The sequence below is a fragment of the Thunnus maccoyii genome, chromosome 4 (assembly GCF_910596095.1).
Source record: "Thunnus maccoyii chromosome 4, fThuMac1.1, whole genome shotgun sequence".
NCBI lineage: Eukaryota > Metazoa > Chordata > Actinopteri > Scombriformes > Scombridae > Thunnus > Thunnus maccoyii.
Genome location: NC_056536.1, coordinates 18,217,213 through 18,232,926, shown reverse-complemented (window position 1 = coordinate 18,232,926; position 15,714 = coordinate 18,217,213). Strand labels below are relative to the sequence as shown.

Here is a 15,714-nt window from a genome sequence, read left to right as displayed (position 1 = left end):
GGGGTTTTCCACAGAAACGAGAGAAGTCACTACACAATCGACCCTTTATCCCTGACCTGCACTGAGCACCACAGCCCTCTCCACAGCTCATACACAGGCTGCTATATTCTTGACACACACACAAAAACATGCTTGAATGAACAATCTACGCAAGGCCTCGCTAACAAGAGTCTGCTGATGCTGAGACCTTGCTGAATTTCGTGCTGGGTGTGCGCGTAAGCTTCCGTAGGTGAATGTGTGTGGGTGGATGTTTGTGTGCACATGCCTCAGGCTCACTGCTTTCTCATTAGTCCTCCACACTGCTCAGAACAAAAGGTGTCCTGACTTCATCATACACGAAAGAGCAATGCCACAGTGTGTGTGTGTCTATGCGTCTGGGGTGTGTGTGTGTATTTTCTAGAGGCTATAACAGCAAGTTTACACCACAACTGGAAACAGATGAGCTTAGCAATTAACGGTCTGAACCTAAAGTAAGTTGCAACTGACTGTACAGCTCTGAGAGACATTAGATGTTACAATGTGTTTTCTTTCTGTAGACAACTGAAACGATATTAAAATAGAAACTCAAGTGAAATACGTCAGCACTTCAGGATTACAGTCAAAATTTATTATTTCTTTTCAAAGATTGTAATACTGTACACGGTTTCAGCAAATATATAGAATACAATGTGCAATGAATATGAGCAAAATACTTATTCTTCATGTTAAACTTTAGAAAAACATGCAGATCTGTTCAGTCCATAACAAAAGCTTTCAAAGCCAGTCAAACGGCAAAATATTTCCATCAAAAGTAAGACTGAAGACACAAAGTGATTCCTGTTTCAGCAATGCTAGAAAATATTCAGATATTATGCCCAAAATAGAAGATATTTTTGATATATCAAGGCACAAGCGGCAAACAGAGTCCCAGCTCCATAGTTTCTGTTTAAATATTGTAATATTTTCCTTATGCAGAGGTCTCCACATTGACCTCAAGAAATGAGGTCATGACAGAAAAAAACATTATCCATGCTTATACGAGATTCCTAAACTCCGTATGACAGCATGAATAAGTTCATGTAGGAAGACAAGAGGAGTGTCTGCAACACTTGCTGTCAGTCCTTTAATCCATATTCACAGATGAACCTTCTGTATAATTCCCATCTTGCTGTGCACCACAGAAACAAGCCCGTTGATCTGGTGACCTCTACCCTTCTCCACTGTGATTGGCTCCCTCACAGGAAGTGTTGCAGAAAGGCTGGAGAGAGAGATTTTTATCATGTAAATGTCACTATAGATATCAGACACTGAGGCAGATGATGTTCCAGAAAGTGCTTTTGTAGTGAGTTATATTACAGTACGCTGTTGCCACGGCTACTAAGTTAATTTGGGCACTTGACTACTGCAGCTCACTTAAGGAAACATCGCTGTAGATTCCTGGACAGTGAGCTCATAGTTCAGACTTACACACCCGCTTCATGAACATTTGAGATTTCAGAGGCCAGTTTCAGTAAATAACACTGTTGTTATATGATGGCATTTATTGTGTCCAAAATGTTGAAAAGCTGAAAAGATGTCTGGGGCTCTTATCTTTGGTCACCCCAAACGTCCATGTGTCTTAATGTCAGTTAAATGCATAACAGCGGGCAGTGTGTGTGTGTGTTAGTGTGTGTGTGTGTGTTTAAAAATACTTGGCTGCCAAGTGAGGGAGAGGCAGGCAGATGTTATTTTGGAGGCTCACATTGCATAGTAATTATGCCCTTAAGTGAGAGTAGGTTTGTGTGCTAAGAAGACTGTGGTGCCGCAAAGGCTGATGACCATTAAAAAGAAACATGGAGATGACTTTGACTCTTCTGTAGAACATCTAAACACTTAGCTGCCACTTGTAAATAACCTTTGATGTGAACGTAGCTTGAATGCTTCTCAGCCATGTGTCACCTCATCCCCAAGAGTCTGAATGTTTTCATTCCATCCAACCACTGCACCAGCTTGTTTTGAACTATTAGCACCCATTAGACCAGAGAGGGGGAGATTACATGTGAAGCCAGCTGCTGCACTGACTGGAGACTTTTAAGTCTTAGATGGTTGAGAAAACAGTAATTAATACTTGAGGTGTTAAACCTATGCTTTGGCTTGGTTAAGGTTTCACTGTTAATCTGTGATACAAAGTTGGAGGTGAACCGGAGATGTTCCAGCTGTGGGAGGGTGTGGTGCAACACTGTGTCCCCCGAAGCCAAAATAAACTAATATTTAAGCTTAAATAGGCTAAGTGGGTGAGTAAGACCTATAACCTATAGGCTGTATTTTGATGAGAAAGTCTATTTCACCTCTATCCGAGAAAGGCTTCACCAAGTCAGAGCTCTTCATCCTCTCCGGTGCTGCCCAGGTGCGCTGTAGACAGGTGCCTGTTCCTTCCAGTCTGCACGGCTTGCAGGTTCTTGTAGCGCACCAGTGCCAAAGCAATCTCCGCGTTCCAAGCCGCGCCGTCCTGCGGACACCGAAAGTCAATCTCCTTGCCTGTGGCCATGACCACAGTGAAGTACACCAGCCCTCGTTTGTACTCCACGCAGTCCACCGTGGCCATGCGCTCAAAGCGGAGCTCCTTGGCTTTGGAGCTCCACTTCGAGCCCGGACCATCACCACCACCGCCGCCGCCGCCTTTGCAGTTGTGCAGGCGCAACCCTTCATCGGTAAGCACGCAGCGCTTCTTCTTCCACAGCTGGAGAAGCCCGCTGCTGCGCTTCTCCAGCAGCCCGTCTCTCATCACTTTGGCCGGAAGAGACATGGCCACGCTGAACCGACTTCTTCAGAAAGAGGCTCAATTTAAGAGAAACACTTCAGCAGTGGCGCATTGAGATGAATCCATTAAATGCACATCCCACATGTAGTCAATGTCATGTGTCCCCCATTAAACACATCGGTTTGATGCGCTTCATATAATGTCTGCGTCTAAGTCCAATCTGTGCGTAATGACAGCGCGCAGTGGGGAGTTTGGTAGGCTGGTCTGCCTGGATATGTCTGAACATGCCCAGCTCCTCTGTGGACCTTCACAGAGCACCCCGCCTCCTCCCAGTGACGGCAGGAGAAGATCAGGACTGTTTATGAAATTCCCTGCTTGTGTGTGTGTGTGTGTGTGTGTGTGTGTGTGTGTGTGTGTGTGTGTGTGTGTGTGTGTGTGTGTGTGTGTGTGTGAGTGCACTAGATAGTTGGATTTTACAACACTCTGCATAGTGTTTATACGTTAACAGATATACAGGTAGGTGGGTTTAGCCGCCTCCCACCTGGTGAAAAGGTCACAGTGCACCTGTTTTAAAAGAGCCTGCCGCACTAATACACCTGACAGTATAAATAAAAATAGTTAACAGTATAACAGTAAAAGTTAATAATAAGTTAGTCAAATCACATCTCTCCTTTCAAAATCCAGAGAGTGTTTATGACAAGCTGCTTTCTGGAATGTGAGTGGGAGGCAAAGGGTGGATATCGAAGTAGAAATGTCTTTGTGAGTTTGTGTGAGAGAAACTAAATGAAAGGAAGAAGCATAACAAGTTTTTGAGCAGGTAGAAACAGATGACTAATCAGTCAATTACACTACTAATTATTACTTTTTGGACACTATTTCATTAGTTAAGTGTATGCAAGGAAGTGCTGGGGGCAAGCATTTCCAGTTCTGATGCAGGCTATTATTTTCTTTACATGAACCATGTTTACACATCCTGAAATAATAAAAAGTGCAACTGAGTGTAATGGCTGAAGTAATTTAAAAAGAATAATTGGTTGCATTTTCATAACAAACTTCAAAGTCTTGCTGATTCCTCTGCAGTTTCACTTCACTACTCTGTATCTAATGTCTCAATAGAGAAAGCTTAATTATGGCATTTAAATAGCTTTTTGTCATCCTTCACACCCTCTATGGTTACATGGCTCCAATGTGGCAGATGAGCTTTGTGGGTGGAGTGAAGCTGTAATTCCAGCACTTTTACAAGACACTGTACTTACATATCATAGTGTTGCAGTGTGATGTGTCACTGCAATGTTATGAGAGGCATGGATACCAGGAACATTTGTCATTTCATGAAACTTTAACACATGTCATCCTTCAACCTACTTCACTTCCCTATTCCTTACATGCACACACACACATACACACACGCGCACACAAACACACACAGTGTCACTCACATGTCCTTATGTAGGTAATATTCACTCTAATGAAGAAAACACTGGCACTAAAATCATCCTCTTTTCATTTTATTTATTGACATGCTGTTTGGAAAGCATACCATATAAACAAGCAGCATTTACTGTGTCACATAGACTATTGTAGATCGAGTGATACTGAGATTTAAAGGATACATTAATAGTTTTTCAAGTCTGTCTTAAAGCAACAGTTAGTCATTTTTGCACAGAAGAAGAACTGTGGATTTTGGTCCCCATCACTTATATTGTAAGTGCAGTATGAACAGATCTTCTACTGGCCAATATGAACAGGAGGAATGATTATGGCAAGAAAAACCTATTTCAGTGTGTATTTGGGCACCTGACTATTGTTTTAAGACAGGCTTCAAAAATTGTGAAGTTATCCTTTAATTCACGCAGAGAAAAACAGAGAAAATGAAGATAAAAATTCCCTTAGAGCAGACCAACAATGCAGCTTTAAACAGATAGATAATGCCATAGTATTAGTAAATGTGGGTTTTGTATCCAGGTTTAACAGCAAAGACAGATCAGCTTTGGCCTATTATTTATTTATTGATTATTTCCAGTATGTGTCTGATGTCTTTTGGCAGCAGTCTGCCCTCTGCAGGATGAAGGCGGTAGTGCAATTGGTCTCTACTGAGTGTGCGCCAGCGCCCCGGCGCCTTGTCCGTATCCAAATCCTTTAGGACCAAAGTTTTTGGCATAACACCCTGGAGGAAAGAAAGGTAACGTAAAAAAATGCTTTGACATCATCATCAAATCCCTCAGTTAACCACAGTTAGTGCCTCTCGTGCAGCCTAATATTATTACAGCTAAGTCACGACTAGTTAAGCTTTAACGTTTGCCATATTTGTGACCTCCTCACTGCTTCCCCCCATGCGGTCAAAACGTTATCTTTTTTAATTTTTTTTTTTACCTGTTACACAGTGGTGGGTTGCTTATTAAAAGGAATTTTCGTGTACTTTCTACCTGGAAAGATTTGATATTGCCCGGAGTGAATCTAACATTTAAATCCAACATTTATTTCTATGTGTCAGTATCACAGCGGGGAGTTAAGTTAGTTAACAGTTAATGTTCAGCATCTGTTCTTCTGAGAGTTTGGGAAACAGGATACAGTTAACTAGGGCTGCAACTAACGATTATTTTCATTATTGCTTAAGTCATATATGAAAGTCTTCATATGATAGTTTACAGTCATATATGATAAAGAAATTCATTAAATCATCACATTTGAGGAGCCGAACCAACAAATTCTTGCTTTAAATAATGACTAAAACGATTATTTGATTATCAAAATAGTTGTTGATTATTTTCTGTTGATCGACTAATCGATGAATCGACCAATCATAGATAAAATGTTTTTATTGTGCAGTGAGTGGTGACTTATTTTTCCACATGGACAGAAGAGTCTTTGAGGGTTCTGTTTTACTTTTGCATAATTATTTTTATATAATAATAATTTACGTCTGGTTTTTCCATAAAAAAGTTCAATTACGTAGTTAGAAATTCTTAAAATTACATCAACTCTTTCTCCCTTATTGAAGAATCTAGAATCTATGAATATGCAAATGTTAATTTAAAATTTTTTAACTGTCTAATAACTTCTCAATAACTTCACAGTGTTTGTGCACTGGAGGTCTCAGGTTTCCACATCTTACATATTGGCCTCCAAACTAGTAGTAATGTCACGAAGGTTAAGGTGAGCACAGAGAAACATTACACTTTCAGCAGATGAATGTGAAAACAGCCGTCTAGTGTCAAACTCTGTGTCACATACATCATTCTGTGCAGTAAAACTCAAACATTGGACTGGAGGAACAAGGAAAAAAACGCATCTTTCTGTGTTAGGGGGCCCTCTGCTGTATTCTTGTGTTCATTACAAATCAGTCACCCACTCACAGGCCATTAATAATACATAACAGTTAATTTTCTTGCCCAAGTCCCCTTTAAGTATTGCAACCAAAAATGTTTTCCCCTAGTTTAGGATGTGCAGTCTTACTCTTTTAACAGTCACTGTATATGTTATATTAATACTGTGTGATGGATTATCTGTATCATATCTCTTTCAGACAAATGCAGCCTGAATAGATCAACATGGGACATCTTGCCTGGATCAGCATTGAAAACAGGTCTGACACATGATTGTCATACAGTAACACTACAACAAGATGACTATTACCTTATAATAGATTAAATAAAAAATTCAATCTAAGAGTGAGCTTGAACACGGTTGTAAGTGTAGATTATTAAAGGACAGGTTCACAATTTTTAAAGTCTGTTTTAAAACAACAGTCTGGTGTCCATATGAACACTGAAAGCGATTTTCCTCACTGTAATCATTCCTCCTGTTCATACTGTCTGTTAAAAGATCCCTTTAAAATGCACTTTCAATTTAAGTGATGCAGGCCAAAATCTACAGTGTCATTTGCGCAATCATTTTGTGCAAAATTGCATTTAAAGTTTATCTGAAGCTTATATGAGGCTTCAGCAGTCTGAGTTAGTCATATCAAGTAGATATCTGCCGCATTTACAATCTTTTTAGCACCACATTTCCTCTTTTTGTTTTGCTGTTGGGCTGCAGTGGAAGTATAGTAACAAAAAGAGGGACTTTGGCACAAAAAAGACTGTAATGTTGAAAGATATCTACTTGATTTGACTAATTTGGATGACTGAAGCTTCTTATTAACTTTTAAATACATTTTGCACAAAATGCAAACTGTGGTTTGTGGACCCCATCATTGTAAGTGCATTATGAAGGGATCTTCTAATGGTCAGTATGAATAGGAGGAATGATAATGGCAAGATAAACCTATTTGAATGTCCATTTGGACACATGACTATAAAGACAGACTTGAAAAAATATGAACCTGTCCTTTAAGGTCACATTTAGAGACCAAATGATGAAAATAAACCTAAAATTACAAAACCTCGTCATCTATAGTATTATACTTGCACTTGAACAGCAGTTTTACTGAAAGTCAACAACTTGTTTAAGACAACATTTATATTAGGTCTGGTTTATCAGTTCAGAGGATGAGTGCAGTGCACAGTTGCAGATTTGGGTCTTGTGTTAATAGTGACAACTGGCTGTCTGGTATGAATGAGTGAAATGTGTGTTGAATGCATGTTCGTTGTCAAATACAGTGTTTCAGTGTGATTGTATAGTAATTTAGACTACTGTACAGGGAGCAGTATGGTATTGGTTTGGCTTTATTCTTGTATGGAAAGTGAAGACAGTGAAGTTTTACCTTTGCAGTAGATTTCTCCATCTTTGTCAGCTAGTGTGGTTGACTCAAGGCTCTTCCCACATGTGGCACAGCAGAAACATCCAGTTTTATGCCATGCCTGTAAATAAACAGAAAATCAATTTTAAAAGTCTTTTCGAGACTGTTTTTGCATGCATGCACGTGCATGTGTGTGATTCTTCATACACTGCCAGCTCCCATCACTTTCTCAGCGGCATAGACAGCCTTGCCACAGCGAGGGCACTTGTCTGACCCTCCGAACTTGTAAGCCATCTTAGATGGGTTCGGGTTGTTGGTAGGACGATGAGGAGCAGGTCTGACGGAGAGAAAGAGAGAACAAAATGTGTATTAATAACCTAAAAAGAGATCTAGAAGCATGTGTGTTTGCGTCTTACTCACTCTTCATGTGTAATACCCAAAGACTCTCCCTTGTCCATGCTCAGGGTCCCAGCTCCCTGGCCATAACCATAACCTTTTGGCCCGTACTTCTTGCCGTAGCACGACTTGCAGTAGATCTCATCCATATGAGAAGCAACAGTGGTGCTGTCCAAGCTCTTCCTACACACCACTGCACAAACAGACAAATGCATGCGCACAAACACACATACACATATATTATTGTTTTGCATATCTGTGCACATGTTTTTGAGCACATTCTTTTGTTTCGATAGGCTCCTAACGGTTTCCTTTTATGGAATGTTTCTATTGAACGAGCATGTCCTCATCTAAATTCCATCACAGGAATGTCGATTACAACGCAGGAACACAAATAACTCCACTCAGAACTCAATGAACCTACACATTTTTCAAGTTGAGGCAAAAAGACTTTTTTTCAATACATTTCTTTTAATTGCATTTTTTCTTATATTGATATAGTTACATTAAATTTTTTTTGTTTTTGTTTAAGATGCAGGAAAAAAATCTACCCCTTAATTATTGTAAGTGTAAGTAAATTATCTTGTTTTGTTATTGGGTAACTGTCCAAACATGGAGGGTATGATGTGACGCTACATAAGAATAGCAGCTCAACTATAATGGCACTAGCTAGAATCTGTTTTTTATCTTACTTATTAAAAATAAATGTCAAGTTTCAGAGTTTCAAGAGTGAAAGTCTCTTACAAGACTCCCTAATTTACACCAGTGTTTCACATACAAATTTCACACACAGTTGGAAAATATCTGTCTCTGAGGAAGAAAATATACTAATTTTCAGTAGACCTGGATACAGGACAACCATGCATTTAACACACTTATAGGTACTACAGTATAGCATGTGAAATGCAACAACACTATCATGTTTTTTTTTTCTTTTTAAGCAACCATGTATGGTACCCTGTAAGGACATTTTCTCTTGTGTATGTACATTTTTCTTTAAGAGTAGATGAGCAACAGTCCATATTAGGCTAGTATTTCTGTAATGATGAGTTCATTGGTTTGGTTAGATTGCTTTGACAATGACAGGAAGCAACAGAGAGTTTACTCACTGCACAGGAAGCATGACTTGTGGTAGCTCCGCCCATCACACATTACCTCCTCTGCGGAATAAACTGTCTTCTGACAGCAGCCACACTTTTTTCCTCCTCCAAATGGCATCCCTTTGTAACACATGTAGCATGAACATAGAAACACAGAAACACACTGTGATTAGTCTGAGGACTTTTAAACTTTATTTTAATCTAGATCTTGTTTATCCAGAGGCTGTCCACAAAGATACAGCACCTTAAGAAAGAGAAGTATTTCTGACCCCGGGGTGGTGATTATCTACTTTTCAGAGAGGAGTAGCTGATAGTGAATAAGATAGTGGAAAAGAGTGAACAATGGGAAAGAGATTGTAGCTAAAAGCATACTAAAAGTTTTTCTTTCTTTTTTTTCAGGCATACAATTCATGTTATTTTATTGACCTGGTTCAAAGGCCTGTAACTTACATGTGGAAAAAAAGCCTTGCATAGAAAAACAAATGTCAATGAACTAATATATTTCTTTTTGATTTTTTTTTGTTAGAAAAGCATTTAAAGATCCATATTTGGTTCCCTGTAATTTTGGTTTTGTCAATCCAGGCCTGGGTCCTGTAATTTCACTCCTGCCAGTTCTCCGTGGTTTCTTTTAAAGACCAGCAAGCCAGCAGTTGGAAAAATAGAAGAATTTGTTTTTTGTTAATTGGTTGGATATGAAAGTCTGTCTCCCTCTTGTTGCAGTGGCTTGTCTTGAAGACTGGACACAGCAAGTGTGGAACTAATGTGAAAGCGTGACCTACTGAGTAGTTTTAAAGTTGGTAGGATGTGACAGACCCTGGCACCTTGCCTGTTTCTACCCAGTGTGATTCCCAGCGTGACCCTCCCAGTCCATTCTCGAGTATCCACATCCACATTCCTGACCGTGTAAACCCTCCCACCTCCCTGTCCCCGACTAACACAATCTACTCCCTGCCTGTCCGTCTCTTTCTACATTATTTATGCAAACTGTATCTCGCAATCAGGGTTGTATGGTTGTGTTATTAGGCAGGAAATATGTTGAAGTTGAACTTGCAGATCTACCTGGGTCAGCTTCTGTTTCTGCTGGTCAGAGGGTGGAGCTTAGCTCTCAGAGCAGAGTATGAACGTGTTAGGCCGTTTCCTATCAGCCTTGGACACGCTTCCTGTTTTTTTTAAAGCATGTCTGAATATATATATAGGCTACGTGATCCTTTGACTCATATTCCACACCCAGAGAAACTTGGCTGTACCAAATTGTCTCTCTGTCACTCTCTCTCTCTAAAAGTAAATACAACACCCCCAAATTAAACATAACGTGCTAGGCAGGTGACAGCTGTATTAATGGTGTTTTAATAGACATTACGGCACGGATATAACATCACCCAGCTGACGGCCTGTTAGCTTAGCATGCTAATCCTATGTAAACATGGATGAGACCATATGTTTACAGACATCTGCAAACAGGAACAAATGAAAGCAGGGGGAGTTAACAGATAATTAGAATAATTATAATTATTATTAAAATTACAATAAGTTCTCTTTCAAATCAAACATCCCAAGATATGAGTGGAAAGTATTGTTATTGCAACTGCATTCATAACCTTTTTTTAAAATCAAATATTGCTTAATCATGTCATGCAATGCGATGCTACTTCAGTACTTTAACAACAAATATTACTGAGACCACTACAGAAAATTGCAGATGAACATTTAATATCCAGGAATTCACATTATAGAATTCACTGACTATCCCTGTAACAAACTGGCCACAATTTCGCACATTGACCATTCACAGTCCAGCGATATACTAGGTTTTGATCTAGTCTTGTTTCTGGGCGTGATAGAAAAATTCATGTATTAGTTAAGTAGATATGGTCATATGTATGTATGTATTTGACGGCAGGGCCTTGAGGGGAACACTATAATAGACATATGGACATCATGGTCATCATGGGAAAGTGAGAGCTCTGTAAAGTTTTGTCTGGGGCTGTTAGAAGGAATCTGTAAACAACTAGAGGTGCCTCCCAGGGCATCAAGGCCGTCAATATATACTAGTGTCTTTCCTTTGTCTTGTCAGAATTCTCCACGGAGACTCTGCGTACTCTCCGTGTCTACAACATATGTTTGGTTTGAATTAAAGAGACGCTTGACTTCAACCAACCTCAGTCTATTTGGTAATTTTTACCTATCAGGGCGCTATTTAAAGACAACCAGTCTCACATCAAAATGTGTAATAGCTGCGTTGGTCCATAGTGCAAAATGTATTAGCCTATGCCTGTTTTTTTTGGCCTGTTTATTTCTATTGGCCTGTGTCCACATCATGTGACTGTCAAGTTTCTGTCTGTTCAAACAAAAAAAATGGCTACCATTCCATCTATTCTCAGTGGAAAATGCAATATTTTAAGATAGTTACAATGCGTTTTGATAACATCTCTAGAGAGAGATGTGCATTTTATTTTCATAATCTTCGTTCAGTGAATATATATGATGTTTAGTTTGTCAGTTATTACGAAGAGTCTTGCAGGCTTTCTATTGTTGCTATGGTGGTTGCATGTTGTTTGAATCATTATCTATGTTTTCCATTTTTCCTTTGTACAGTCAATATTTTATTATTGTATTATCCCATTTCAAAACTGTTACTATTCCGTTCTGTAAATAGATTTTTGAAATTTCAATTTAATTTTAATATTTGTTTATTTCATTATTATTATTATTACCTTTTGTCTATTTTTATTCATCTGTGTTGTGTTTATGGGAGCAAAGGCCAAGACACAGTCTTTGTATGCATGCATTGGCTAATAAAACAGATGCTGATGCTGATATACAATCCCAAAACCAAGAATCATAAAGATACAAAAAAATCTCCAGGGTTGTGTAAATATTAGCCTATGCATGAATGAGAACGGGTTGGTCTTTTCAGCCCTAACCCGAACCCTAACCCAAGCATTTCAGGCCTTCCTCCAAGCCTGTAATAATGTCAGCAGTATTATAATCTCTGAGTGACTCATTTTGGTCACTATTTCCACTAAAAGAGAAAAAAACAAACAAACAAACAAACAAAAGTAAGCTAATTAATGAAATGTAAAATCAGTTATTTGTTTTAGCTTGATCATTGAGTTTATGAGGCTTTATTTTGAACAGATGTCAACTGTTCTGTTTTGCTGTCTTGTAGATCTGCTTGAATTGTTATCTTGTCAGTGTGACATATGAGGTCAGGATCAGATAAAGTGACAAAAATTGAAATTGAAAAAATAGAGAAGTGTTGCAAACAACAAGCAACTAGCGCAACCACAGAATTTAATCCAAGTAAGGTTCAGGGCAGCAGTGGTAAGGCAGAATGTGAAACATGGGGAAAAGTGAAAGGCCTGGATTAATAAAGGTCTTCTGGGGAGAATTAAGATTTACAGCCACACAGACACTAACTGGTGTTTTCAGGATTATTTTATACAAAGCCTTGCATTTTGAATATTTTAACATCCTGTGGAAACTACAGTGCCAGTAAGTAAGCTGAAATATCAGGAATGGGGTTTTTTTCCAGGCATTGACAGATATTTCAGAGCTTTCCAGCAGCCCAACTAGGAAAATGTGACTTGAAATGCTAAGTCAGAAGTCTCAAATAACTTTCTTTTATGTCATCGCACAGCAATTTTTGGAGGCAAGACATCAGTGAGGAGCAGAAGAAGTAGAAGGTAAAAACTTGGACATGAGCTAAGTGTCATGTTGTGAAGATGACTCCAAGACAAAGTATGTAAATCAGAAGGAGAGAGGTTGAATAGGTGAATAATATGTTACTTTTATCTGAGGAAAAGAGGGGAAAAGTTAGTCAATATTATTTAGATTTGTACAAATAAGGGCTGTTCTGACTTGTCATGACAAGTCATCTCACAGGCCTGACAGGATTGAGGGCTGTCAGTCTGCCAAAGAGGGGAATGCATAGAGATGTGAGAGAAGGTTATAAGGAACTAGAGACTAAAAGGCTACTAGAGCCATAACTCAGATATAAAATGAGGGCAGTTCTTTTGAGAAAGACAAGGTTTATGACTGTTGGTGTTTCAGTAAGTCCCCTCCCAGCTGTCCCAATAAATAATAGTTAAACATTAAAGCTTTTCTTCAACCAATATTCATGTTTTTTCACTACATTAATAATCCAGGTATTTGTTAAGTTTATTCGAGCAATAATTCTTGTACAGGTTGATAGTGGCAGCTCTAGAGAAATGTTTTTGATAACCTGCAAGTTCAGACATGTGGGGGAGACAGACAATTGTAAAAGAATGCTCAAATAAAAGAGTGAAGAAGAAGAAGAGAAATTTAGTTCACATCAGGAAGTCCGCTCATGAAGTAGATGTGACAGCATGTGACATCTGTATGATTGATGGCGGCGATCGATATCAGTTAGACTTGCATGCCATTTTATATCAAACTCTACACCTTGTTTGTTTTGTCTACACCAGAGAGCACAAAGATCTTTGCACGCTGTATATGATTAGTTGTTTGTTTTTGTACGTAAGCGCTCTGCATTATAGATACGTGTTCCCCATTGTGTTGCTGTTTAGCTACACGCTTCCCAAACCAAACTAACATGTCATGCCTCTTTGCAAAGTCAAATGCGATAGCTGTTCAAACAAGAGAACAGAGTTTAGCGAAAAGATAATGCATTGACAGACAGAGTAGGAAAATTAGGTAGAGCAAGAGGCAGACAGAAATCAGGAAGCTAAAGCAGTCTGTAATCCTGTATATCAACATGTCTTACCTGCAGTTAGTTGGTGCAGTCAGTCAGTGATGATAGACAGGTAGAGGTTTGACTCCCAGATCTCCCAGAGCAGCGTTAATGCAGCAGTAGGGTGTGTTCAGGAAGCCAGTGGTCCAAAGTTAGGTGGTGGAGGTGCAAGAGAAAGTCTGTAAGAGAAAGGTAAATTCTCTCACTAACACAAGTCGTATAACTTTATTCTAGTTAGTCCAGCGACACAGTACTGCCAGTGTTGGTATGTGCCTTTTTACTCTTTTACTGGTCCAGATGTACTGGAAGGGAGGAGCTTCTGTTGTTGCTGCTTCACTGTGCAAATGTCTTGTGTGTTGAGGAACAGAGGAGCTGACTCACTGGCTGAGGGAGAGAGTGAGAGAGTGAGAGCGAGAAAGAGGGGGTGGAGTTGGATTGAAAAGCTGTGTGTTGCCTTACACTGGAGAAATAGTTTATACCTACAAAGAATTAGAGCGAGAAACAGTGAAAAGAAAGATAAACCATACGCTGAGTAGTTAAAGTTAAAGTTGTGCAAGGAGCAAATTCTCAAATTTCTACATTTTAATGGCATTTTCTCCCCTCCCTTTCCTTTTGTTTCAGATTAGTACAGGCCTCTGAGAGAAAAAAAGGCAGCTAGGAATGTGTTTTTTCTCATTTATTTATTAATATCCTTGCTGATGTTAAATAGTAAAAATGTCTGGTATGTTATTCATTTCCTCCCCGTTTTATAGTAATTTTTTTCTCTTTGGTTGCAGCCTGTATTTAACGTGCATAAAACCTGACCTTTGTGCTATAAGAGAGATTTACAGGACAATCAACTAACGGTTAGGCTACTGAATGAACTCCCCATTGTTGAAACTGTTGTCTGTCTCTGCCCTGAAGCATCCTGCCATTACTAAAATTGCCTGATGAGGTTAAACATACTTGCCTTGTATCACTGAGATTGAGATTAAGATTGTTTTTCTTGAATTACAAGACATAATCTAGTATTCTCTTAGATTTCTTTAAGCAGTACTTGAGTGGGTGAAAGTGGGTGAATTCTGAGAGAAAAGTGGAACAAGATGCATTATAATAACCTTCTAGCTGACTGCATCGCAAATGATGTTGAATGAACTTCGGATTTTTCTTATTTTCTGTGTTTTATCTGATGAGCCAGCAAATTCATCACACAATCTTTTATCTCTTTCTAGAGGTTAACCTTTAACAGGTAATCAGAGTCAAATAGTCAGCTGAGTGGGACGCAATCTTAAAGTAATTCCAGCCTCTGTACTTTATCACCACAACCTTAAATGGCCTTTAGGAACTAGCAGCTAAAGGTCTCAAATATGCTTAATGGTTGAGAAAGCATCAAGAGAGATGGATTGTGGAGCAGCTTGTTAATGTGGACAGAGATGGTATTCAGCTCTACAATGATTGACTTCTGCTGCCATCATGTGGTCATTGTGGGCACTGACCACCAGAACAAAAGCTAGAAGGCACACACATGCAAATAATGACTCCTCATGCAGACTGGGTGTGCATTAACAGTACCAACATGTTTTTGTTGTTGTTGTTGTTTTTTAAATTTAGGCCTGCAACTAATAATCATTGTCATTATTGAAAAATCTGCAGATTATTTTCTCGATTAATCATTTGGCCTTTAAAATGTCAAAAGATGGGACTCAGGAAAAATCTGTTTCTTTGTTTTGTCAGATCAACAGTCCAAGACCCAAATTTGTCTGTCATCTATTATAGAAGACTAAGATAAAAAATGAGACAATATTTTGAAGTTCCCCTACAGACATTTTAAGACAAAGATACTCTGCTTTGAATAATAATTTGTGTCTGATGTGTTTTTCCATAAAAAAAACTTCAATTACCTTGTTAAAATTCGTAAAGTTACATCTAAAATTACATCTACCCTCCCTCATGGAAAAATCCGTAATCTATGAATATGTAAATATTTTTCATTTAAAAGGTTTAACTGCTGGATACAAAATGTCTCCCACTGAAAAATCCATTAACTACTCAAAACGTTTTTAATGTTTGATTTAATGTCCTGGCCACTTAATGTACTTTTAGTGTGTTCTCTTGCTTGTAGTGT

At 38.8% G+C, this 15,714-nt stretch overlaps 3 protein-coding genes across 7 annotated transcripts in view; 1 reads left to right on the top strand and 2 right to left on the bottom strand.

Moving 5' to 3' along the window:
• Window positions 1–574: 574 nt before the first annotated feature.
• phlda3 (pleckstrin homology-like domain, family A, member 3) lies at window positions 575–3,013 on the bottom strand. Its single transcript, XM_042408655.1, has 2 exons — window positions 2,307–3,013; window positions 575–1,237 (listed from the first exon to the last, which is right to left on the bottom strand). The coding sequence occupies exon 1, from the start codon at window positions 2,762–2,764 to the stop codon at window positions 2,333–2,335; it is 432 nt and encodes a 143-aa protein (XP_042264589.1). The 5' UTR covers window positions 2,765–3,013; the 3' UTR covers window positions 575–1,237; window positions 2,307–2,332.
• A 1,203-nt stretch (window positions 3,014–4,216) lies between these two features.
• Window positions 4,217–13,974, bottom strand: csrp1a (cysteine and glycine-rich protein 1a). The gene is made up of 6 exons (XM_042408652.1): window positions 13,644–13,974; window positions 8,906–9,016; window positions 7,821–7,989; window positions 7,608–7,737; window positions 7,425–7,521; window positions 4,217–4,886 (listed from the first exon to the last, which is right to left on the bottom strand). The coding sequence occupies exons 2-6, from the start codon at window positions 9,012–9,014 to the stop codon at window positions 4,810–4,812; spliced, it is 582 nt and encodes a 193-aa protein (XP_042264586.1). The 5' UTR covers window positions 9,015–9,016; window positions 13,644–13,974; the 3' UTR covers window positions 4,217–4,809.
• Window positions 4,814–15,714, top strand: part of LOC121895442 (neuron navigator 1-like) — a 108,635-nt gene continuing 97,734 nt past the window's right edge. For 3 of the 5 annotated variants that reach the window (XM_042408589.1, XM_042408591.1, XM_042408587.1), the window contains exons 1-2: window positions 4,814–4,901; window positions 6,246–6,305. The gene's annotated coding sequence lies outside the window, so the exon portion shown is untranslated. Of the gene's footprint in view, window positions 4,902–6,245; window positions 6,306–12,536; window positions 12,583–15,714 lie in introns of all 5 variants that reach the window. The other 2 variants (XM_042408590.1, XM_042408588.1) reach the window with 1 other exon arrangement.